The 26,660-nt window shown below is 44.0% G+C and overlaps 1 protein-coding gene across 2 annotated transcripts in view; it reads left to right on the top strand.

Annotated features, from left to right (window-relative positions):
• The window catches only part of LOC142578731 (rap guanine nucleotide exchange factor 1-like), a 137,753-nt gene that overhangs the window by 69,250 nt on the left and 41,843 nt on the right, over nt 1–26,660 (top strand). For both annotated transcript variants that reach the window (XM_075688258.1, XM_075688249.1), the window contains 5 exons: nt 1,864–2,059; nt 5,416–5,645; nt 13,670–13,752; nt 17,996–18,101; nt 19,562–19,640. In XM_075688258.1, the coding sequence (XP_075544373.1) occupies nt 1,864–2,059; nt 5,416–5,645; nt 13,670–13,752; nt 17,996–18,101; nt 19,562–19,640 (694 nt within the window). The remainder of the gene's footprint in view (nt 1–1,863; nt 2,060–5,415; nt 5,646–13,669; nt 13,753–17,995; nt 18,102–19,561; nt 19,641–26,660) is intronic.

Raw genomic sequence — 26,660 nt, forward strand, 5'->3', positions numbered from 1 at the left:
AAATTCTCAATATAATGAAGTATTTAACTTTTCATAACCTCTTGTCCATAGAACACCATGTAATTAGAACCCCAATATAACGAAGTATGTTTGTATGCGATTTCAATATAACGATATTTCACTACCGCCGCAAAGGAATGCAGAGACAATAGATAGAAACCTCCGTGGATGCAGATGGTCAAATAATTGCAAGCGGCTGCTTGCAAACGCAGCTGTCAAATCGCATGCAGTGCAACGCGAGTGATCGTTGAAGTGAAGCATCATCATGTTTCGTATAAAGTTCAAGTGCGATAAGATCCTATCGCGCACTTTGTGCTTTATATGCGAGTGAAAGCGTGCGACAGTGAGAAAGAAAGATGGTGGCTTCACACATGAGTGCTGCCTCCCTGCGCAAGCAAAGGGAAAGAGGGGTAGGGGAACGAGTTCGTGATAACACGATCAAGCGCGCGGGGCGGGCCGGGCCGAGGCGAGGCGGTGTGGGGCGGAGGGTGGTGCTGTAAGTTGGCACACATCGCGATTTCTGGCACGCATCTCGGTGGTGGCTACGCATGGCTGTAAGTGCGGCTGAGTGCGTACATAGCCGTGCACCCTGCTTTAAAGGTAAGCTACCGCTTTTGCAAAAAGTGGGCATGCCGAGATGGCGTTGCATCATGTAAGCTGTCCTCTAGTGTGTTTAGTATTGAAGGTTGCATAATCTCGAGTTTCGGAGACCCGTTGGAGCGAGAGGCAGATGAAGCATTTGCTACCCGCTACCAGCGCTTTTCATGATAGTGTCGTTCCAGTGCAGGCGACGCTATCAGCCGCGGGGGCGGAGTGCATGCAAAAGCGTGGCTGGGTTCGCTTAATTCGTACCACCTATGTGAAGATTTCATCAACGTGAAGAACTCATAGAAATAAATAGTTTTCTCATTCAAATTTGCTTTTTTCGATTGCCCGATTATTCGGGAAATTCTGCGGCCCCCTTCCATGTAGGAAAAATCAATCGGTGACTGTACTTATTTGCATAAAAAGTCGAATTTCAATACAACAAAATTTTAACATAACGAAGCAAATTGTTGACTTTACCTACTTAGTTATATTGAGGTTTAACTGAAGTGCGGTACCACTTATAGGGTGGAAATTTGCGACTCCAGCGACTTATGTTATAAGTGGTCTAGGCTATATTAAACATGAGTGAACCATGTAAAATGGATTAGTTTGTCTAGTGTAAGTCATAGGTAAGCATTGCAACACACTTATGTGACTCGAAAGACTTGCTGAATTTGTAAAATGAATTATTCCTTTTTTTCTCTTGTGCCCTCTGCCTTAACATGCTTGGATGTGCATTGGCATTTTGTGTGGGTGAGCTTAAATTTGTGAACAGTCATGGATACAAGCACAACATAAAAAGGGTTTGAAGGTGTGATTCAGTGTCAAGTCATGTGGCTGGACGAATGCGCAAATTGTGCTGTGACCTCACGTGAAACGAACAGCACTTCTTTCTGAGAAACCTGTATGGGCTTCCTTTGTAGCTTTGTACTATGTTCAGGTGGATGGCAATTTCCCCTTTCATTCAACTCTGAACCTTAATAACATGTGAAGAAGAGGCCGCCTGGCAACTGCTCCAGTTGCCAGGCGGCCATTGTCCATTGTCCAATTGGCCATTGTCAAATTGCTGTAAATCAAGGGAAGCATATTATGCAAGAAAGCAGAGTTTATATGAGACAGCACTAGACCCTACAGGCTGCTACATTGAGCATCTGAACCTAGCTACATGTGTGCATGGTGTAAAGGGTATAATACGGTTGCTGATGTATAAATTTATCAGCACCCAACATAAAAAGGCTTCATTTCATTAAGAGCTGTGAACATTTGTGTTTTCAGGATGTGGCAGATGGTGAAAGATGGAAAAGTGAACACTGGCATACCACACAAACCACAGATATGATGGGCTGCAAGGTGATTGGCCACGAGCCGTCATGCCCACAACATGGCCAGCTGACAAATGCCTCTTCAACAAATATCTCTGCTGCAGCTGAGGATGGCCGACCACCGCCCCTTCCTCCAAAGAAAAAAATGAGTAAGCACTTGATTGATTGGTTGGTTTATTAATTGATTGGTTTTAATGTCTCAGAGCAACAGCTAAGCAACAAGAACAGGCCGCAGTGCAGGACAGAGAGGGGACAAAAGAACGGGAAAAACACCTCACGGGCGTTGTTCATTTCATTGTTGTGTCCCTGTCTTATGTACTGCACCATAAAGAATGCTTAATCAACTAGCACACCAACTTGTCCTAAGACATACAGATTAATTTTGACCATGCAGATTTCTTCGCTGGTATTTCTTTAGTGTGTACCTAAATGAAAGTACTAGACGAGTGTTCTTGAATTCTGCCACCCTTTGGAATGCAGCTGTATTGGCTGAGAATCGATACCACGACTATGTGCTTAGCAAACAGGTGCATCCAAGTAAACATTTCTAAGAGTGTTGCATAGTTCCACATTGGAGCACAGATTGATTTCACAGAGGATTCTCAGCACAGCCTCATTTTATTTCACTTAGTAAACATCAGGTCCATGTCATAAAGGGCCCCTCACCAGGTCTGGCCATTTTGAGCTGACAAGCGCAGAGCATACAATGTGCGCCAACTATCATGTTTGCAAAGAATTACATTGCTACACACCGCAGAAAGGCCTGAAATTTCAATTCGAATGCCGTTTCCCTCTTCACTCGCGGCGAATCCACCCGGAGAGGGACGGTGTCGTAGTCGGGCTCCTGCACCTACGTAATCATGTCCACAGTGTGACGTAGCTCATGGTGACATGTGACTTCGAGAATTATTCAAGGCAACGTCTGTTATTTGTGTGATCTGTTGCTTGAATTGACGAATTGAGGTTTAGAGAAGTAATGAAACACACAAACGGAATGTATGCGTATATTTTTGTTTTACTTCACACCGAAGCAAGAGCGATGTACATCCATTTCGTCTGCTTGTTCCCACGGTCGTGCAGTCACGTGTGCAGGTATCGAAACTATGCCATTTTTTACTGTGTTCCAGCACGTGATCATACTCTGCAATCCACTTGTTCTGCCTCAGTATTCGTGTAGCACTGAATTATACTGCTAGTCATGTGTCCTTGTGCACAGCATGCAGAATTGTGCACTGCGCAAAATGATAACAGCTCGCGCGCAACAGCGGATAAACCAGCGAAAGTGCACATCGCCAGGAAAAAAAAAAATACAAGGAGAAAAAAAATCATTGAGGTCCGGCATGGGAGAAGGCAGGGAAGGAATTTCGCTTGCGGAGGTAGATAGGGCAAGTGGAGAGTGTGTCTCGCTAGGCACTGGAGCTTGCCTCTTCAAATCATGGGTTTGCGACACTGCAATATTTCTATCTCGGCTATTAATGAGCCGATTTGAAAAATTTTTGCAGCAGAACAAACAAAATTGGTGTGTTCTAAGGCTTGGATCGTTTTGTGAGCTTGAGCATATTCAGTGCTTCCTCACCCCCCCCCCCCCCTCAAGCTTGAGTGAAGCTAGCTAGCCAAGCCAATGTAACATTGCAGAGTGCATAAGTCATCACACAGCTCTGGTAGCACCTACTGTAGTAAATACCATCAGTACCTTGTTGACAATTGGTGATTACTACATGTCATTGGGAGTGTGGTGGGTACATGCGTTTACGTGGCCATAGAACCCATAAAATGCAGCACGAAAACACTATTCAAATTTTTGGAAGCATTTAGAGAAAGCATAAAATTATCTTTAACATACCTTTATATGCTCCCTATATCTTGGAGGGTTTTTCTGACACTACAGTAACTGTCATAAGATCCCTCCACTTCTATTTAAGTATTGCGTGTAGGGAAAGTTCTGTGCACACCTGACAATTTCGTCAGAACAAGCATGTATAGTTGTATATTATTATGAAAATGGAAAATGTCAACTGCAAATAACTTTGTAACAGTAAATATATTTGAAACCTTTGAAAGAAAAGTTGCTTATTTCTTACCATTTCTTGACATAAATGCTTGCTAACATTTCTCCCCATCTGTCTGTGTGCTTTCTTGTGGCAGCATTGATTTCTGTAGGTTGTTTTCTGAACCATTAGGGAGCTTCCCAAATAATTTAACCATTAAAAAATATGGAGCTCAAAAACACTCTTTCACATGGCCAAAAGGGGAAAATATCATAAAGCAAAGTAGGTGTGTAGGGTCGCTACAGCAGCACAAAGCACAATTAATTGCTCAATTAACTGCAAATTTTCCATGGTCACATTGGGCTAGACCTAACATTGATTTGCTACAGTATGGTGCTTCCACTGATCAAACCTGCGTGTTCCTTGTGAATGTACTCCTGTACTTCATAATTCATTCGTTCATTATTTCTTTCTTTCTTCATCTTTTCCTTTTTCCCTTTTTTAATATGTGTGTGTGTGTGTGTGTGTGTGTACACACACACACACACACACACACACACACACACACACACACACACGGGATCGTCATTTATGGCTCTCTTGTGGGCCCACAACACCTGTAGCATTACCTGCATGCATTTAGCACTACTGCAAGCATGACACCTTTTCAGGTGTCATCTTAATAGAATCATGGCTCTCACATTTATACCAGTAAAGCTGGCTATTCTGTTTATGAACTGTTCTCCGAGTGGTTGGCAATGGACTTTGAAGGCTTTGAACCTTTCTCCATGGGAAATCTTATGATCATATAAGATTTCTCTAGGGGCACCTGGCTCAATGGCACTTTTAATAACACATCATATGAAAACAGCAGACCCCAGAATTTAGAAACATGCCAAGATGCCAACACGTATATTACACTTCGGAATGGTTATATGTTTATTAAGTTTAGTGGCTTTCTTGTTCAGGTTTTTAGGACAATCTCTAGATATTTACTGACTAGCCCTCTTATTTTTAATCTTCTTTGTTTCATATATGGCTTCATGTCTCAAGTCATTGTTCGGATGACCTGTTTGATTTTTCTACATATTACACTCTAAAAAAAGTTTGCACCCTTTGGGGTGTATATCTGCCACACAACAGTAATCATCATCTGCCTTGATGCGTTTCCTTTCTTTAACGCTGCGAGCCCGGTACTTTCCAGTTATGAACGGCATGGGTGTTATCAGCATGACATAGCATTCCCGACAGCAAAGTAGCGGGCGTGGCGTTTTCAAGAAAGGAAACTCATCAAGGCAGATGTCGATTATTGTTGTGTGGCAGATATACACCCCAAAAGGTGCAAACTTTTTTTAGAGTGTAATGCTTTGTAGGAATTGCATTGGATGCACATTTTTTTGTTGCCTCTGTCATAATTTCTTTCTAGCAGGCATGTGACGGGCACCTTGTGTAATGTGCTTGTTGCTTTTATCTTCAATCAGTACATATGTGCTTTCCTTGTGATACTTGTGGTGCAGTTCAGGAGTACATCCAGACATTTGGCAGCTACTCACAGCCTGCAGAGCAGCAGGATTTTTTCAACAGTGGCCGTCTGTTCACCTACCAAGCTGCACACTACAAGCAAGTGCAGATGTCTTTTGCTAGCCTGGGAAGTGATGAGTTCCTTAGCAGCTCTCTGCTAGATGCAACTTTGGCAGCACCTTTTGAACTGAGTTCTCCACCTGCTCTGCCGCCCAAGAAGAACAGGGTAAGCATGCTCTGAACACAGTGCGTCCATGGCTGCCTTATCTTTGCTAAAGATGCAAGTCACACTTGACATGCAATGCTGGCAGCATTTTGTGTAAGCGTTCATCAGAGCCGCACCACTGTTTTGCACCATGTGTTCAGCTCCATGATTTGCCTCCAACCTGGTAGGCCCAGCCCTCAAAAGATTACATCAGGGGTGGGACTCTTGCACCAATTGCACTATTTTGATACAGACGCAAATTCCTGTGCCAAATTGCGCCAAACACAGAAAATTGATGGAAATTGCACCACGCTGAGCCAGAGCGGCTTCGGCATGTGTGCTCCGGCAGTGGCCGCGAACAGCGAGCAGATTCGTTCTCCAAAAAAGAGTGCAGCCGTTCCCATTCTGCACACCACACGGCGGCACCTCCCACACAGAATTTTCACTCTTATAACACTGGACTTTTCAGTGCTTCCAGCAAGTGTTTGGCGCACTCACAGCCACTTGGACGGCTGTATTTAGAGTGTACGAGAGTACAGTTCAGTGGGCCGAGTGGCACGGTGCACCCTATAGCTGAGGCGCAAAACAACAAAAAGTAGGCTGGCGGCGCTGCAAGCGAACTAGATATTAGGGAAGCGCCTTCAGCGGGCGGGCATCTCTCTCCCCAGGGCCGGTATTACGTAAAACTATTGCAATTTGTTTTTATGCCCGTATGGCCAAGGCCTGAGCCATTTTGTCTTAATGGCGGATTTCGCATAAAGATTCGCACTTTAGCCCGAAAGGCGGAACATCGATGGTGATAGCAAATTAGTCGACAGCTGTACAAAATAAAGATAGTAGCTTTGTCAGCCGTATAAAGTTGTAAACATTTGCTTACTAACTAAAATAACAAGCATGGTGTCACGCGGATACAAGCAGACATGAACACATCTCACTCGATGACCACGGAAACTTGCTGTCAAAACGCTGGAGTGAGGAAGCGCGTGGCAGCAGCAAGCAAATTGACCTTTGTGCTACCTCTCACTTCAACCCGAACTAGGCGGTGAAAACACAGTGCACATGAAGCTATCAGCTCTCACACTCTGTTTCCGTCGCAGAACACTTTCAAGATAGGGTCCACGCGGCTGCGCCATACTCAGCAACCGCCGGAGTAGTATACCCTCTCCCCTCGGTGCCTTGCGTGTAACAAAAGACGGTGCACATCCACCCTGCTTCCCTCCCTTGCACATGCAAGATTCTGCCGGCATCATCAGTTCACCCTTGCACGCTTTCATTCGAACATACAGCATATGGCGCAGCAACGATGCTATCGCCCCTGGACTTTATATGGAGTATGACAGTGATGCAGACGGCAGAAATGCGCCTGAAGTGTCCATACGATTGATATCACAATAAAAACAGATTGGAACAGCTTTATGTTGAACAGCCCAGGGTTGATCGCGGCTCTCTGGGTCTGCAGTGACATATGGTGACCCAGAAATTATGTTACCACGTCTGTTGGACCACATAACTTGAGAACATTGTTCGTAAACGTCATGAGCTTCAATGCAGCAATATATAGTTCGATCGTAGTGCTACCAATGTTTTCGGCTTTATAGGAAAGCATCCGCCATGCCACCGCTAGGCATACTCTTCCATATTCTAGTTCGCTATAGCTACAAAGCATGCTTCTGCTATGCGCTTTGTGTTGGTTTATTTTGTGTTTCATCATGGTTTCGAAGTGCGCTACCATGTTCCATTAGTCCGCCAAAATTCAGGTTGGCCTGCTCCAAACTGCTTCAGAAATGAAGTTTTGTCTGCTTCAAATTGCTCAGCAACAAAATTTTACTTGCTCCAAAAAATTGCTGCAAAATTACTTTGGGTAGTCCCACCCCTGTACATAGCAACTAAAGCAAAGAGTTACACAAAATTTGCAAAGAAGCAGTAGTAGTGCATGTAACTATAATGTAAAACAACTGTTTAGCTTAGGGGTCTTTTTTTTCCCATTTTTCAAACTCTGCTCCCAGCATGGCATATCATTGTGTACAAAGGATCAAGGTTTTGCCATTGGCCACCTGCTTTATACATGGGACACATTTCTTTTTCGGGGACCACAGAAAAACAGCATATGACTTGGAAAAACGTAATATCCAATAATGCTTGCGACAGCACTACAGATGAGGAAAAATGCTACTCTCAGACAAAAACTTATTTGAATTGAATGCAAACTACGAAAAACGCTACATTCAAAACCTGCTATCGCTACACGACAGATAAACTTTTGGGGAGGGGTAGGGGAGTGGCATCATTGCCGTGAATCACACTAAATGAAGCTTGTGATTTCCATCTACCATATGGGTGTAATGTTCGATGCTGTCACAGTCGGTAATGTGGGAAAAGGAGGATGATGATGGTGGCCTTGGAGACGACAAAGAAGAGTGTAGCATTATCGCTACACTCACAGCCTCGTTTTGAACACATGCAGCCCTTTCTCACTTTACACAACACCATGTATATGCCATAGTAACCGCACAAGGTATCGAAGGGCATGACAGTGTCCACAAACTTGCATGGGTATGAGGTGACAGGTGCCTTCATTCGCTTCTTTGTTTTTGACTTTACGAGCTACGTCGAGAATGGCAGACGGTACACATAGTGCTCACAATAAGCAACGAGGGCTCCTATTTATACCATAGTATCCTCAAGCTCCCTGCACCTCTTCAGCAGACTTCTTGCCATTGTCAATGTATTGCACATCATCAGCATTTCTGTCAGCATCAAATCCTGCAAGTGTTTGTCCTTGCCCATTGTATGTAACGACCGTGAAGGGAAATGTAACAAACTGGAAAAAACTAGAAGGTAATACACATGGCCCTATGGAAACTAAACAGGACTGGCGTTTCAGAGTATAGGAGTCGAAAAGATGTAACTGCAACATACATAATGGATGAGGTTCTACTGTACTAAGCCTTTTGGGCTTCAAATTTCTTTCTTGCAAACCTAGCTGTTTATGCAAGTTTTATTGTAGCCTATATTTCTGGTAATGTTTTAGACAGTTTCTATAGCAAGACATGTTTGTTTACTTTGTTTTAAGCCCATGCCGTCATGTCTGGGACAAAGTTCCTTTTCTACAAGAAATAACACTCAGCTTTACAGATTTTAGCAGGACTTGAATGGCTAAATTAGCAGCTTTACATTCATTTAAATGAATTAATATGTGGATTCCCTAATGGGCTTTTGTTTTTTATGTGCGTCTATTGGGCAGTATTTGCATGAAACATGTCTTCTCACTTATAGTTAATAGTCTTGCCATGTGGCAACCCATGTGAAAAGTTTTTTCCATTTGCAGTATGGCCCTTAAGTAATTAAAAATGAGTTATTTTCACATTGTCATTCATGGTGTGTGTTATGCCTGCTCCTTCATATGTAGTTCAGCTGAAGAGGCAGAACTTAACTATCTGGGACAGGCAATCCGCCTTTTGCGATGCATTGTGGCGCCATCGTGCAGTGGCCATGAGAAACAATTTGGCAGGCGCCGCTGCGATAAGCGACAGCTGCCCCACGCAAGACTCGCGACCAAAGAAGCAGCAAGCAGCGTGTGAGACAAGACCGAAACAGCATGTATGCGTCGTCATATTTTGTAATCGTCAGGTAGCCATTGAGCCCGCTGGTGAATGCTTTGTACCCGGAGATTTCTTCAGCTTGACGAATGGCTGGAAGAGCTTCGGCAACGCTTTAGTAGCTCCTCCTTGGCCTGAAACTGCTGCATCTGTGACGTAAAGTGAATAAGTAACAAAGCAGTATAAGTAAGCACAAAAACGCATGACTCGAATAGGGCATGAGGTGTAGTTCTTAGGGCGAATACCACATTTCACCACTGCATGTCTTGCTTTATGGTGGGCCATGGTGCTACGCGTATATATATATATATATATACACACACACATACACACACACACACACACAGGCAGTGGGGAGGCCAACAGAATGCCAAGTTGCATACGCTATTTACCAACATAAAGCGTGTGTACATCTACAAAAATGCAAAAAAAATGGTCAGAATGACCAAAATCGATTATAGCTTCAGTTTGTGGGGCACCTGTCTTCCTCTTAGAACGCGCCATGGTGCGAACATAGCGGTCGACCGCGTCCTTCTTTTTTTAACTGGTGCATGTGCACAAACCGCGTCGCTATTAATTGTCACGTAGTAGTGATGGCAAAGAACACAGTAGCAATAATGTGAATGGCGAAACTAACTTTGTTGGCCGAACCTGTTCGCACAAAAACAGGCTACACTTAAAGCAACACGACAGCGGCGAACACAGTCGGCGATCAGTGAAATCTGATGAGCGGGTCAAGCGTGTCAGCTTTTATGCATGAGCCATTGAACGTTCAAAAGTAATCGCTGGTGCCTGCATATCTTCTAGAAAGTCCTACAGCATTCGTGTCGCGCATACATGCAATCAGATTACAGAAGGTTCGGCGACAACAGACAGCGGATAGAACAATCGATAACATTCGAGAAACTTCCAATACATACGGGCACGTCCCGCATTGAGTGATTACATTTGTTTGACGGTGAAAAGCGGTCACCCGAAAAAGATAAACAAGTGCACATGTCAGTATGAAGTCCAGATGTCTGAGCAACAGCGAAGACGCTCCTGAAATGTGTCAGTTACACAGTAATTAATACCCCTGTCACACGGGAAGATTTAATGTCATTCGAACCGAATAGCATTCAATGCATCGAATGCCATTCGGTCTCTTACGCACGGTGCTACACAGTAAAATATAATGGCATTCGCAAATGATAACAATGACGATCTGGAAAAAAATTTGTCAAATTCAAAGAAATTTTGTGCCTATTAAACACGTTTAAGAATTTTAGCGAGCATTTTTAAAACGGACGAAAACATTTTGACACCAATTATTCACAACTAAAAACACTTCGATCAACACATCTAATTCTCATCCAATACGGCCGACATCCAATATGGCCGACCGCTGCAACGGGCTCCTGGTCCAAAGAGTAATAGAGCTTGAGCACAGCCCGTGGTGAAAATATCATCGCGGCAAAAATAATTATTCTTTTTATAAGTCTAAAAAAATATCTTCCGACTTAGCTGATGCATGCATTATTTTTTCGTGTTGCGTGTCGCTGTCATCTATCTGGGTCAAGAATATACATTCGGTTCGAAATCGAATGCAAATGAGTTCCCCTAACTCATTCGATGGCAAATGTCATTCCATTCAAATGACATTAATATTTCCCGTGTAAATCTCAATTAATGGGATTATATGCGAATGCCATTAGATTCGAATGACATTAAGTCTTCCCGTGTGACAGGGGTATAAGACGCGCCACTCGACTCCAGAAGATGCCGCACTGGAAAATGAGCCTTAGTACATACCATACGTACTACATCCCAATTCACTAAACGAACATAAAAGCCTTCTGCAAGTAAATATTACTTGCTGCCGACAAGAATGACGAAATGACAACTAGCAACGATTGCTAACTAGCACTATCAGCTACTTCCACAGTGCACGCTGTTTCCCACGTCAGCCCGGCAATGCAGGTGAGCTTGGCTAACTATGCCGACATCACGAGCATTCGCTGAGCGTTTATAAAGCTGCAAGTGTGCACAGAGTGAAGTTGCGAAATGATGGTGTTCTAGCAACGGACGCACAGAGGCGATAGAAAAAAAAAGAAAACACTTTGATTTCACTCAGCCAGGTCACGCGAGCTCAGAGATCGCTTCTTCCGCAAGCATATAAAAATATACATTTGCGTCTTCGTCGAAATTATTCGTATGAGTCAGTAATCACAAAAATGGAGAGGTAAACTGCATGTGCTGATATATACCTGTCCCAAAGTGCAGCCCTAATCCAGGCTTCACGGTGCTGTCGATTGCGTTTTACCGATGGAAATCGGAAAATCCACATTGCCCTGCTGGGATGGTCACGAGCGGTGCAGCCATAAACGAGACACGTCATTGGCATCACGCCAAATTTCGATGGGAATAATGCTAGGAAGGCGTTCGATGTGTGCGGCAGCAAGAATGGTAAGGCTGACGAGTGAAAGAACTTTATTGAAGTTCCGGCAAGGACACGAACTCGTCGCATACCCGGCAAGTCCCGCTTCAGGACTGGCAGGTCTAGCCCACTGGCCCGGTCACAGACACGCCGGACAGCCAGGCTTTGCTTGTCTAGAGCGGGGCCACGCACGCGAGTCCCATTCCTCCTTGCTGAACGACCCGCACTCCCGGAGAAGGCTCAGATACGTGCCAGTCCGTAGGAGTCCAAGAGAAACGGCTGGCGCCCTATTCCACTGACAAGTGCAGCGCTTGCCACGGCTGTACTCCACTCACATGGAGGAAAGAGTCGAGTCCGGCCGTGCGCCTGCCAAATTGCTTCAGTCATCAGCCGCTAGGGCGCTGCGCATGCGCAGTTCGGCGTCGCAAAAGGTGGATTGTTGCTAAGCTGTTAAACCTTAAAAAAATGCCTAATAACGACACTCCCTTTAGGAAAATTGTATTAGTACTCACAAAATGATTTTGAGGTCTTGGTGCTTCACTTAAATTGCTGCGAATTGCAGTCTTCATTCAAGTTTTTTCAAATGCCAAGTTAACAGCACAGTAGTTCTGCAACAGAAGTTTAATTATAGCTGGGATTCTGTGTTTTTGATGTGAACAAAAACAACAACAGAAGTTTGCCAAATTTCTTTCTGAATTCGGCTTTAACTGAAAAGGGTCAGTGAAAGTAAATTTACCAGAGAGCCAGGACATTGATACCCATGTAGCTGCCATGCTGCATGTGCTCCAATACAAAGAGCCTGTAAAGTTAATGTGACGTGTCTACCTGCCACCCAAGCAATCTTTGCTGTTTTCTTATTTGCACACATTATTCCTGAGGCTGTGCCAAAAGGAAGCACGGAGGGGCGGTGGGGGGGGGAGGTGTATGCAGGGGGAATCAGGAGAGTCCTAGCCCACATCCTTGCGGCCTTCATGCTCCAGTAAATAAAGTGGTGAACTGGGCAAATTGAGTAACAATGCATGAGATAGGACAAACGGAATGAAGCGATGAAGCACTGTCCATTCATTACATTTGTTCTGTCCCATGCACTGTTACTTTATTCAACAACATGTAATATCAGCCAGCCCAAATTTGCACTCTTGCAGAACTGGCCAAGTTCACTGATGATAATGCAGGATCATATCTTCTTAATCCTTAATCATTTTTCTTGTATTATTTGTCAGAGCTCTGAACGTGCATGATGTTATAAATAGTCTTAATCAATTTTGTTCAAACGTCAAGTGCACTCGGCCCTAATTTCTGCATAATCATGTCACCGCATGGCATTGTGCCCTTGCTAGACTGCTTCTAGAAAACTTAGTTGTGTTGTGTATTGGATGGAATTACAGTGTTGAAGAACGAGATCTTTAGTTATGTAGCACATTTCAGCATCAACAAAATTAGTTAAGCAGATCACCAGGAAAAAAAAAACATTGTAAGCTTGATGTGAGATATTATCAACCGGAAAAGGCAGGTTAAACTTCATCTGCGAAAATATGTTCACAAAAAAAAAATGGAATTTTCTGGTGGGAATAAAAAGCGGAAAATGTACGCCATGTTTTGGAAAAATAAAAGCTGAAAAAGCTGAACCTTAGTTATGGCAACCTACTAAATCAGAACGGCCACACTAGTGCTAGTATTAGATATACAATGTGTAGTTATCAAGTACATTTGCCAACTTTTATAAATTTAATTTTCTTTTAACATCTAAGCTGGCGAGATTAGTTGTGTAATAAAAATTCCATGTTTTTATTTTTCTTTATTTATTCATACTGTAAGCCTTCTCAGATTCGTACATGTATTTCAATAGCTGCGCCACTCTGTTAATGCTTTGTCTTCTTAACTTGAGAGACATCAGAACTTCACTTATGGGTCACCAGCAAACATCTGAATTTTATTTTCACTAGCATGCTGTACTCTTGTCTCATTTTTTGACCTGGATACTACTGCTGAACAAAGTTACAATTTTGGTTTGTTTTTGGTGCTTACAGAGTAGTTCCTTGGGTGTCCAAGATAGTCTCATGTTGCCTACGCGCCAGTCCTATGCGTCTCTTGGTTCAGGGACCTGCTTAGAGTAAGTGCCTTTAAATCCTCAGATTCATGCATGATTCCAAGGTGGGCAATGAGCAATAGTCTAACCCACTTATAATGATACCGGTTTTAACAATATATTGGTTATAACTGTGAGAAGCTGCTGCACCGTCAACTTGTGTGTGTTTTCCATGGTGAAATACTTGCTTACTACAATGCCCCGATGCCGTATTATTGGTTATAACGATGAAGTCTGACTCCTGGGTGTTCGTGCTGAATGGTAGTGAAATGCAAAATCCTTGAAAAGAAAAAAAAAGAAAACAAGAAATTTGAGCCGCTGGACAATGGCCTGCTGCCCCAACAGCCGCTGCGTGCTCATTTTCCAGCCTTCTCCACGTGCCTCTCTCCCGTTGCCCTTCCACCCCGCCGAACATGAATGGGCTACGCCATAGCTCTACGCCGCGCCACCCTCTCAATCACGAATGGACCGTGCCAACTGTGCTGCTCCCATATTGCTCACTGGCTCCTCATTCAGCACAGTTCTGCAAACAGCTTAATTGCTTGCGTTTGTCTTTGTTGGTTGTGTCAAAATCGTTCTTGGCTATCTGGTTTCTCAGCCTTGTTTGACTCGCCGCCGAAACGGAAGATGGCTGATCCGCCCGCTGATCATCGACAATGCACAACGTTGCAGGTGAAATGAAAGCACATGGCCATAGATTTGGAAACTAAGTGCTTCTAACCGATGAGGCTATTGTTGCAAACATGCTTGCATCAGATAGCGACGAGGACGACGGCTGCGATGACACGGTAGGGCAGGCTGCCTCAACATTGTCCTCACAGAAGGCCCGGCAGATGATTCAGTCCTTCCGGTGCTTCATTTTTGCGAGGAACCTTCCACTGCACTACGTGGAGCACCTGGATGCCTTGGAGAAGGATGTCGGCAAGCTTCTCGTAAAGCGTAAAGCCTGCAAGGCTGACAGACATAACGTTTTCTCGTGCAAGCCAGTGAGAAGTATGTGACGAGATGCTTGTGGCGATCTCGCCTCAGCATTTCTTCTGGATTTCTCAAGCTAAGAGGCTGTCGCGGCAACCTTCTCGCATTTTTTAAAAGGCTCCTTTTGGGGCCACCAAAGTGATGCCTCGGCAGAGCTCGCATAACGCTTGCCGCCCGTTACCCCTCTTTGCAGTTGTTATAGCAGTGCCATTGTTTGACGCCAACAGCCGCAGCTTGTTACAAGCGATGAAAGCACCCAAGAAGCAGTTAAACACAATCAGCAGCCGGATGGAGGAAGGTGGTGGAGAGGCGCACTAGCCTCCCCGCCATTCTAGTTTTCTCACAACAGCTCTGCCATCCCCCTAGTTTGATTTTTTCATGCAACCCGGCTATTCAATGGAATTTTTGTGGCACTTGAATATTGTTATAAGTGGGTTTGGCTGTATGCATTATCAATTTATAGAGAGCAAAAGTGCTTTGGGTATGCAACATGGTCATTGTTACAGACCACTGGTGTCCACGAGTGCCATATATGATCTTAATTTATCAATGTTGTCGGTTTCATCGATAACTGTTTTGATGTACTGAGCTAATGTGATAGCAATATTTTCTCTCCTAGGAATGCTCAGAATGTCCAACGTATAGTGCACTAAACATGGACGGTAGGTTCGGAGTGATTATTTATAACCCTATTGTCATCTAGAATAAAAATTTAGGTTATATAGGATGTGTGTGCTGCAAGAATAATTCTCCCATGATTTGCAATATTATGTACATATTAAAGAAACCTTTTGTGCAGTCATTAACATAAAAAAGAAAGGAGCATTACTTTATGAGAAACCTACTGCAACAACCCTGAACTGAGCTAGTTAACTAAGTGCATGCTTTTATATTTCAGTGCAGTTAACATGAAACATTCTGCATGAGAATCTTCTGTTCTTCCCTTTCATGCCATTCCATTCTTGGAAAGAAACACGCCATGTTGTAGTACTAAGGGTGGCTCAAGACAAACCGAACCCAAAGCAAGTGAAGAGCACATGAACTGTGAGGCAATATTAAATAAGTAAATGGAAGACAAAAGCCTACTTACGTGGGTTCCGTCATCTCTACATATCTCTACAGGTACTGCTGGAAATGCTGACTGCCATGGTTTTTGTCATTAAGATAGCCTTACAGTTCATGCGTTTCACCTGCTTTGGGTTCGATTTATCTTGGGCTACGCTGGCGCCTGCCATTTGACATTTGCATTCCTATCTGGCTTATTAATTAACATTTATATTTATGTCACTCAAGAATTGTATCTTCTTTTATTTTTTAACTGTATTGTCATACCTTGCACATGGTATTTTGGCAGCCACTGACATACCAGTATAACTAGTAAGTCTTTGGTGGTGCAGACAATGGTTAATGCAGGGATGGTCAGTTGATGTTGTGCAGTGTCATACTTCTGGTGCATTGTTAACCTGATGGTACTGTCTACTAGTGTTCCTGGCCGCATTTAAAAACATTTTTTATGCCCCCCATTCATTTGGTGGCCTTTGTGCTCACAGAAACTGTTGTGGCTTGGAAAAAAATAATTTTGGCTGTAAAGTGACACGTAATGGTGGTGCCGTTGCTAAAACTTACAAAAAACCATTGTGAGTCAGATGTCAGACTGGCTTTTCTAACCATGGTTGTGTTTACATACAGGCATAGAGAAAATTTTAAGTTATGTTTTGTTAAACCCTTTAAAATCACACCTCATTAACTCGAACTCTGATATCTCAAAATACTGGTTAAGTCTAAATTTTCTTTTGGCTGCGGTATCAATGCGGTGTCAACCGATGTGTTTTTCACCCCTTAACTTCAAAAGTTATTGCACCTGACTCCGGATATCTCGAAATCTCAGCTTCAAAGATACCAGGGAAATGCAACAAGGAAGCGTCAACAGGTTCGCTTCCACTCGCTTCTCACTCAGTGGCAGCTTGCTAGCCAAGCCAGACACTGCACTGGGCCGCTTTTCCCCTTTTTTCTGTTTATCACCACTCACGCGCATTTGCTCAGATCCTCACTGCCACTTTTTTGTGACCTCATGCAGCAGCAGGGATCTGGGAGTCTTTTTTTTTTTTTTTTTCTCCAATTTAGGTCACTATCAATGACACATCAGTGGGGTCACAGTGTATTAATCATGACCTTGAGCAAGATGATCAACACTTTTGAGCAGGTGCGGTCAGCCTATGCGCTGCATCCAAAAGAAGCCATCATACAAGCCCACAGCTTTTCAGCGAGATCGCGGCTTGATGAGGATGCTTGCGCAATGGTTAGGTGCAAATGCTGCATCACTGATGGGCGTCTGCTAAAGGCGTGACAATTGCACTCTTTCGCTGTTCAGTTTCAGTTTTCGAAGTGAAATTGTCTGGAATTCATTATGATGCAGAAAGTAGCAATGTCAGCTATTTAGATGTCTGGAACCGGTTATGCTCAGATGACTGGCTCCGAATATTGCATTAGGATCAATTGTCTTGACTCTGTGCCAAGCACGCTGTCTTGGAACAGTGTCAGTAACTCTCTTGCCCGTAGAAGCCGACGTGTCTGGCACCGATGCATGCAAAAGTGACCAAGAATGTTACTGGCGGCATTTTAAAAAAGGCTCCATGTGGTCTGTACATGGCCAGCAAGCTTCTAGCTTCACAATTTCACTTATCTCAAAACTCCGCTTCTGTTGAAATAATTACCGTTTTTTTGCAGCTTCGAGCGGGGGTTTACTGTACATCACTATTCAGAATTCTGTGGAAGAGAAACATTTAGTTTCAGTTATGTACAAATTTTTTTGCAACTTTTTATGCAACCCTTTATGCATTCCAACATACTTTATGAACTGCTTGTCACATCAGCACACAAAAACGGTGCTCATTGTTTGTCTAAGTGTTGGAAAAAGAAGCAACTTACCGTGATTCTATGCATAATCAAACGTTGGAAAAATCTGTGATGCATACAGGCAGTGAGAACAATTTTTATGACTCTTGTACACCATTTTGCCATCTACCGCTCATGTTCAGGATGATTATCAGATGAAAATCCATTCTGATGTCAGGATACGTGCATCCCATTACCACTGAGAAGTGTTCTTGCATGCATAAAAAAGTGGGACATGTACGTCCCACTGTCCTATATGTGGTTCGAATATGTGGGCATTTTGTATGCGCAAGCTCCTTGCAGTTTTCTAGGAAGCTACTGGTATTGTAGAAATCATGAAGTGATAAATCAGAACAAATATACTGCCTGTGTTTCATCTGGACATTGTCTTTGCCAGCACCCCTCAGCCTTTAAAAGCTATTGAAGATGCCCTGCCTGATGAGAATGGAGAGAGCTTGATTGATCTGCAAGATGTCAGCGATCACTTGATCTTTGGTGATAATGTGAGCCTGTTTTTTTTTTTCTTTTCTTGATATCTTTTCATTGTGTTGCAAATATGGTGTATAGCTGTTATCTGCAAGTATTGTCATTCTCCTGGTAGGGAACCAGCTCCTGGTAGCATTGCCTCATGACATTACAATGCATTTAAATGGGAAAAAGAATGCAGTTTATGAATATACTGAAAGTGCAAAACAGATCAAGATAGGGATGAACGATACCAACAACAGTCTTTTGTTAACCTGTTCTTCGGTAGTATATCCATAATGTATACAGTCTATACTTGTTACAACGGGCCCTCATACAACACTTTTGGACATAATGGACCATCTTTCAGCGTTAGTTTGTTCTACGTATTTTATTAATGCAATGAAGTTCGCCTACGAGGACTGCACTACGACAGACTATCGGCTACAGCGGACGAAATTAGCGGCAATTTTTTTCAAAATCGGGCATATGAAACGTACTTTTGCCGTGTCGACGCGGGCTGACAAACTTGCGAGGGTCAGCCGGCGGTCGCAGCTCAATATTACATGCGTGAAGGAGGAAGGCAGGGCAGAAATGCGCTGTCTTCTTTTGCACAAGGCACTGGAGGGGGGGTGAGAGAGAGAGAAAGGGGGGCTCTACTCCTGCGGCTGCTGCTTACGGCGTGGGCACCATATCTTGAGAGCGATCTGCAATGTGGACACAGTGCCCCCAGTGACGGTAGCTTCATACGCGCTGTGCTTTCGATGTTTAGCTTGCATTGAAGTGAGAGATAGCACGAAGGTCAATTTGCTCGCTGCTGCTGCCGCACTTATCATGCTTAATTTGCTATCACAATGAATGCTTTGCCTTTTGGACAAAACTGCAACTTTCTTTTTCTTTTTTTTTCTTTTTTTTTTACTTTAGACGTTTGTCACTCACTTTTTGCAATAAAGTTGTTAGACATCGCGATTAAATTTTCAGAAGGGAGGCATTTCCGATGTTATGGACTTCGGGTAAAACAGACATTTTTTTGTCGGATTATCAGGGTCCATTGTAACAAGAGTCAACTGTATTGCCAAACAGCCAGAGCACTAATGCTTTCAATGCTATTTAGCAAGCTTAAGTTTTCCTTTCGAGCTCACTGGTTCCACCATCTCACATAGCTCTGTCAGCACTATTTTGAGGGTGTGTAGCGCTTTCACTGTGTAGCTCTCGGCCCACTTTAAACAGTTACACCAAGCAGAGCATGACCAATGGCAAGATCACTGGTGCAGCCTGCTCTACACATGCATTTCAATGTTGCATCTTCATCTGTTTACCCTGGCAACATACTGTTTTAAAGAGACTTGCTTTAGATTGCAATGTTGTCCGTGACTTAAGTCATGCCTCTAGCAATGCTGTTTAAGTACCTGTATGGGTATTTTTAAGTTGGACAAAGTTTGCACCCTTGTTATGCTTTTTTTGTACTCCTCTGTGATTGTTTTCTTAATACCAACAGCCAAATGATGTACGAGGACTCAAGGGAGGGCCAGCTGATGCTCTCATAATTCATGCAACTGCAGTACCGGAAAACAGTGGCAAGTGTTTCTTTTTATATTTTTGTACTTCATCTGATTGGTGGGTGACATTCTATTGACTGTTCTGTAGTTTAAATTTTACTATACTTGCTAACCAGCAAATAAAGAGCAGCTCTCAATATGTAGGCTTTCATTAATTATAGTTTCTCACTTTTAGTGATTTTGGCTATTTGGCTGATCTATATGGGTTATCAAGTTTCAATTTGAATATTTCTGAACTGCTTTGACCATGGTGTCTCTGTGCACTTGTAGACCAACCATTACATTGTTTGGAGAGAGCCTGGCCTGCAAACATTGCTTCCCTCAAGATAGCTCGAAATTGAGTATAAGTACCATAAAAAGTTAAGAACAAATACTTTCTTTTCTTTACCAGCTGGTGCAACTAACTCCTCTTTTTAAACGTAATGTCTTGAGTGAAAGTTATCCTAAGAAAAATTTTATTATTTAAGCTTGGGAACTGTGTCTTTAAGTTTAGGAATACTTGTGTCTTTCAACACCTAGGTTTCGTGCATAAAAATGTATCGGAAGCAGAAGTGCAATACTGTAGCCAACAGGTTACTGTATCATTCATCAGCACCATTCTGCTTAATATGGGTGTCACATGACGCATTTTTTATTGCAATCAAGCTCGATCCGGATTATGCACTGAAGTAGCACTGAATTACTATATTGTTAGTCATGCGTCCTTGTGCGCAGCGCGCAAAATTGTGCACTGCGCGAAACGAGATGATAACAACAGCTCACGCGCAACGTCCTCAGCGAAAGTGCGCAGCGCCGGGGGGGGGTCCTCAAGGTCCTGTATAGGGGAACGCAGGGAAGGAATTTCGCCTTGCAGAGGCTAGACGGGGCGAGTGGAGAGACTGTCTCGCTATGCAGTGGAGCTTGCCTCCTGAAATTATGGGTTCGTGGCACTGAAATATTTCTATCTCGGCTATTAATGAGCTGATTTGAAAATTTTTTTGCAGCAGAACACTCCCTAGAGGACACGTAACAACTTTGAGTGTATAACCAAAATTTGCTGTGGAGCCTGGCGAGGGGCCCTTGAAAGGGGTCCTGAACCACCCCTCAGGCTTGGTGAAAAAAACCTAGTCCGCGGATAGCATACGCTGCTGTGAGCATCTCAGTGAAGTTTTGCAGTCGTGCGCAGTACGTGGAGCTCACTAGTGGAGCACAAAGTCACCTCTCTCTTAAATACTCACTTTTCACCAGAACCCTGCTCCTCACTCTTTTCTGCACGCTTTATTTCATGATGCAGCGGATTTTCATAAGCGGCTGCTATTATTGGCGAATAGCTGATGTCAATCAAGAAGGGTGTTTGGATCAGTACGCTTTTTCCTACTGTTACTGTGTATGTTTATTGACAAAGTTTAATGAACAGGCTGGAGTAAGTGAAAATCTGCTTTTGAATTTCGATAAATATGCGTACTTCCGGAAGAAGCCAACTACCGTCTCTCCACGCTCGGTAGCAGCTGCCCGCGTAGAAATTAAATATTGGCCACCCTGCTTATGGGTGTCTTAGCCGTTGGGTCTCGCTAATTTCAACCAATTTTGAATGCTGAGCTAGCTTCGAACTATGTGAAACTTACAGTTGGACCACATGTGCATTTGCCAGCAAACGCTGACTCCTGGCCACTCCTGGTTAGATATTTCGGCAGACTTATTGATTGCACTTACAGATGCATAAGTTGGATGTGGCTACTATCCGTCAGTCAAACTGATGAAGGACAAAGCCAGACCGCACCACGTAGCACGGCCAGACTACCATATGAGCACGCACATGCACTCAAGCCCTGTCGCTCACAAAGCAAACGCTGCATACTACAGCTGCGTGTAGCTACGGTCTGCTACATAGCATAGATACCGCGACCGCTGCCGGGTGCCACGACAAGTCCACTGGCTAAGCGCACAATGGCTCGCTGAAGACAACTGCGTTTGGCTTACGTTTGGCACGTCGTAGGTGCCAAAATCTGAAGTAGTGGCATATAAATTAGCATCCAAAATCACATTTGAACTGTGCACCACAGTGATGATCGTAGGCAGTGCATTGTGGGCGCACCCTGCTCTGCCGTAGCCTTCGCAGTGCTAGGCATTGAAGAAGGAGTGGAAACACCGCTAAGGGCATGTTTGATTGCAAATAACTCCGCTTCTGCTGAACAAATTGAAGTATTTCTTTCGGCAAAGTATTTCTGAAAAAGCCTATTTTATTTTAAGTGCAATTCTCCACTTTGATAAATAGTGGTTCAGGGCCCCTTTAAAGGTACTGAACACCTTAGAGTGGTTGGTCTGGTACAGTATGTCACTGTGAGTCATGCTGTTTGCTATGCTCAACTGTAGTAATTGAAATAACCCATTTATAACATGTACTGGTAAAATTTTCCTCAAAGGGACTGACAACCAATTTTTATGGCATCTGTTATTTTTCTTTTCTTTTCTCTCAGAGTGTCCACTCATACAGTGGTAACGTGGACCAAAATGATAATGTGACGTGGACAGAGGGAATGGCAACAAAAGTAGCACATATTTCATTAAGCGCGAAAGCATGTGTGAAGGTCGAGCCAATTAGCTGCCAATAGGCACGCAGATTGTATTTGATACGCGGCAATGAACTTCTGGATCTAACTGAATCTAATTGGCATACATGATCTCTAGGCCGATCACTGATGAGTCACCCATACGAACATATTAGTGGCAAGCATTCCACGACAGCTTGCGGCCTGTTACATCTGCCAGCGGCAAATTTGGTCACGGCTATACTGCCTAGGCCATTGGGCCTAATCGGCGCTGCTTCATCGAGCGTCAGCAACTAAAGTTGCAGTTTTGTGCCGAATCACACAGATCTACTCGAAGCAGCCACGCTACACTAGGAGAGCCGACAAACCACCTCACAAACAAAATCGAGTGCACAGGATGGCAACAAAGTTGTTCATGGTTGCCATCTTTGTGGCACATGAACTGTACGTCAGTCAGCCTCTCGTTCCTGACCCAGTTCGTAGATACACATACCTAGGTGTCTTTATGTAGCTTCAAGCAACTATTCACAAGACTAGCTGTGGATTTACACAGTGAGTGCAAAAGTGCCATGACCCAGTTGCATGCATTTGCACAGATGGGGGATGAACAAAAGCGGGAGAGGGGAGCGAGCGTCACACAGATTTGCTGTGACCCTTGTGGGGATGCGCAACTCTCACGCGTCCCCTGATATGTTGTTTTCTCGCATAGCTCCCATATCCTATAATCTGGCATTGCCGTATGGCTTTACTCGGCGGTCAGTATGCTTGCAGGGTAGTACGAGAGATGGTGCGAGTGTTGCTCTGCTAACGCCACCTAACGGCGGGGTTACTCGGGTGCAAAAAGAAGAAGGCTCTTTCTCTTTGGCTTGGGGTCGGCAAGCAATGCGAACATTTCGCGCGTGCGCCTGTCCATGCTTCTGCGAGACCGTCTTGCGAGGCCTACCAGTGAATGGACGAACACGATTGTTCGAACGCGCCACCGTTCGTGTGACTGTATGCGCGAATGACCAGGCGTTGGTGTCCAGCATGGGGAGAACATATCTGCTCGTTATCCGGTAGCGGTGAGTCGGACTTACGCAATTTGTTGCACGCCCATCGGCATGTTTTGTGGATAGCAATGCGGGTAGCAGGCATTGGTCTATGAAAGGTGCAATAAATGCCCTTGTGATTGTTTGCACTACTGTGTTCTCATTCTTTTGTCCCAAGAGCACGGGTAAGAACCCCACACCCTCTAGATTTCAGAATCTTTGTCAGGTGGTAAATCAGGCCAAACCTGGCAATGAAGTGGCACTAATGACGCCTGCTCTTTACCGTCGGTGCCAGCTAGGCGCATAGTGGCGGTGATCAAGTCACTTGATGCGCCGTCCTTTCGTCTGTCAGACTGATTGGCCTTACAATAACCCACCTGCCATTAAAGGGACCCTGAAACGATTTTGATGATTTTCTACAAACGCACTGAGTCGTTAGAGTAGGTGCTTCTGATCATTAATTGACACATCTAAGTGCTCCGCGTAAAGCGTGTAATTTATTATAAGGTTTTTAAATTGCACATCGCTGCCGATCGCAGCACACTGCTCGGCGGAATTTTAAGCCGCCCCTACCCATATGACAAAAATCACCCATATGACGTCAGTGGGGCGAGCTATCCGATTGGCTGACCAGGGTGCGTGATCGATAATTTTTCCAACTTTATGGTAAACAAATGATCTTCGTAATAGTTGGAATGTTAGTTCATTTGATTCTGTATAATGAAAGTAGCATAAAGAGAATGCACAAGAACAATCTTTCAGTACACTTAAGCACTTCCGGCACACAGCAAGTATGCTGGAAGCGGCACACAGCGCTGCTTGTGTTACAACGTACTCCATTTTGACGAGAGCTCCGCGGTCAGAGTCGGTCTCAGTCTTTTTGAGAGCACTATGATTAGACTTTGTTGCCTTGCAGACTGCAAACGTAGCGACTGGCAATATGTCAAGCTGCGACATCGTGTCCCTCTGCAAGGCAGCATACGAGCGAACTGGCTGCTGCGCATTGGACTGACGCTATCCGATCGGCGCCAGGATTTGCGCGTTTGTAGTGGTCACTTTACACTGGAACATTACTAACGCAATAGCGTTTTGCGAGTCCGGTATTAGGGCAAACGCAAGCGCAAGGGGACACGGTCTGGCCGCTTGACTGTGCCGTAACGGGATGAGCCATGAGATGAGCAGAGGCGCAAATCTGAATGGTCTGCATGGTGCAGCCACCTGGTGGCACAGAGCTCAACCATGCACAGTAGCAGTAACGAAGTGTATTCTTCTTCGCTGCTGGTGTGTATTTTTCGCAGGAGTGTAATCATCAACACGTTGTTTTTATAATTGTTTAAAATGCTTCACTCTTGGTTAGAGCAATATTAGCACTTTGTTTGGCTGGTTAAGCGCTGCGCCAACAAGTGGCTGGACCGTGCAGACCGATCAGGTCTCTCACGTACGTCCACGCTAAAGTTCCTTCATCAGCTTGAGTTTATGCCTCCAGTCATTTGCCGAAATGACCACCTTGCCTGTGGTTACCGGAATACCAAACACGTTCGGCGCTAGGACAGAATGCTCGCAACGCACGCTGCTTCGATAGCTCTCGCTTGGGGTCGACGGCCAAGCGGATAGCGGAGAGGTTTCGTGTGGGCGGGGGCGGGCTCCAAAACAAGTGGAAGTGGACGATGTGACGTCGCATCGTGACACATAACCAGTGAAGGCGGAGCTTAGCCCCGATTGCTCGGCAAATGAGTTGAGGAGGAAAAGCATGGCTAGGGAGGAGGGTAACTTCTAATCGCTTGTAGTTCCATTAATATGTAATGCTTCACTTAAATTGTGGTGCAAATGTTCTACTTAAGTTGTACCCTACGCATCTACAAAATTTTTCCGAACCGTTTCAGGGGCCCTTTAAGCTGGGATAGCCCTTCTGTATTTTGAAGAAAAACTAGAAAGCAAAACTTTGTATATTGTAGATTGCAACAACACATAGGTCCACTAGAACCTCATTGGTATTCAGTACTATAGAACATCACCAATTCATTCATTAGTTTCAGATTAAAAAAAAAAAAAAGCACCTGATTCTATTCAACAGAAATCTTATTGATAAAAATTTTCCAGCCCTTTATATACTGGAATTGAGCTGAAATCAGTGCTGGCGTACTAATTTAGTGTTCCCTTTAATAAGAGTAGACCGTACTGTATATCTTGATTTCTATGTGCCTGAGTTACTGATAGCTTGCTACATTCTTGTAAGAAAGAATGCTAGGAAACTCCCTAGCATGTGCAGTACCATATTTTGTTGCCCCAAAACTTGTAAGCAATTAATTTTGTGAAAAATTTTCTGGTGTTCGGTATCCGATTCGATATTCTTTTTTTTTCTTGATTCAATTTGATATTCAATTGCAAATCTACTATTTGGTAAGCACACCCTTAGTGATAGGCAAGCACGATAAAAATTATACGCTAGCATGATAAAAATTATACGCTGGCATTGATGGGACACAGACAAGTGCGGTCTTTGCTGTAAGAAAGTAATATTTTTTTTTATCAAACTGATGTTCCTTGTTCACCCCAAAAATTAACATTTATTAGGCTTACAGCAACTTAAGAAAAATTTCTAATAATGCCCTACCTCATACTGCACTTCAAAACAATAAGATTTGCTTGGATTTGTGCAAGAGTGACATAGTTTCCATATACAGCCTGACAAGGGTGTCACAGCGTTAACGATCTCCCTTACCAGAGATCGCTGTGGAGATCAAAGGAACGAGCCATGTTTCTTCACTCGGCTCTCGCGAAGGCTTACATGGTGGTGCCAATCACACAAATGTGAAGCCGCACAACACACGCAAGGATGCGACGTCTCTGTGACACACCTGCTCTGTAGACACACCATGTGCAAAAAGCAACCAAAACCCATACCGGTGTCCCACGGCCACTTTCGATCACAACTCACCCTAATCAGGGTCGAAATTCTCGACCGTGATTGGCTTTCTTCCGCAGATTGAGCAAAGAAGCCAATTGCAATCGAGAAATTTTATCCGGATTGGGCTCGAACACGATCAAAAGAGTGCCGTATGTCACCCATATTAGGTGCGACAACATCTCTGAGACATGCATACCTGTGCTCTGTAGACACAACGCGTCTACAATTAGCCCCAAGAACGACCTACAGGAGCGATGCAAGCGCCACTCGCATGACGTCAGGGCATGGACTCGTGCCTCTCGTCTGCTGCAGTTCAGGCAGTGTCTGGGCACCTTCTGCAGTGTGTCCGTTTGTTTGCTCATTCCCTATGCTCGTATACTTATGACTGTCGTCTCAAATATACTTTTACAACGCCTTCGTTCGTGAAAATTTATTCAAAGAGCTTATTTCCTAGATGACAATATATTTCTCAAAGGTAATGCTACAGTGCCAGCTGAACAAGCTCAGACCAGCCCACTGTGTGCTTTTCATGCGCAGATCTACTTTGCAGCGGTAGCTCACGTGAATAATAAAA

The sequence above is a fragment of the Dermacentor variabilis genome, chromosome 1, assembly GCF_050947875.1.
Source record: "Dermacentor variabilis isolate Ectoservices chromosome 1, ASM5094787v1, whole genome shotgun sequence".
Lineage (NCBI taxonomy): Eukaryota > Metazoa > Arthropoda > Arachnida > Ixodida > Ixodidae > Dermacentor > Dermacentor variabilis.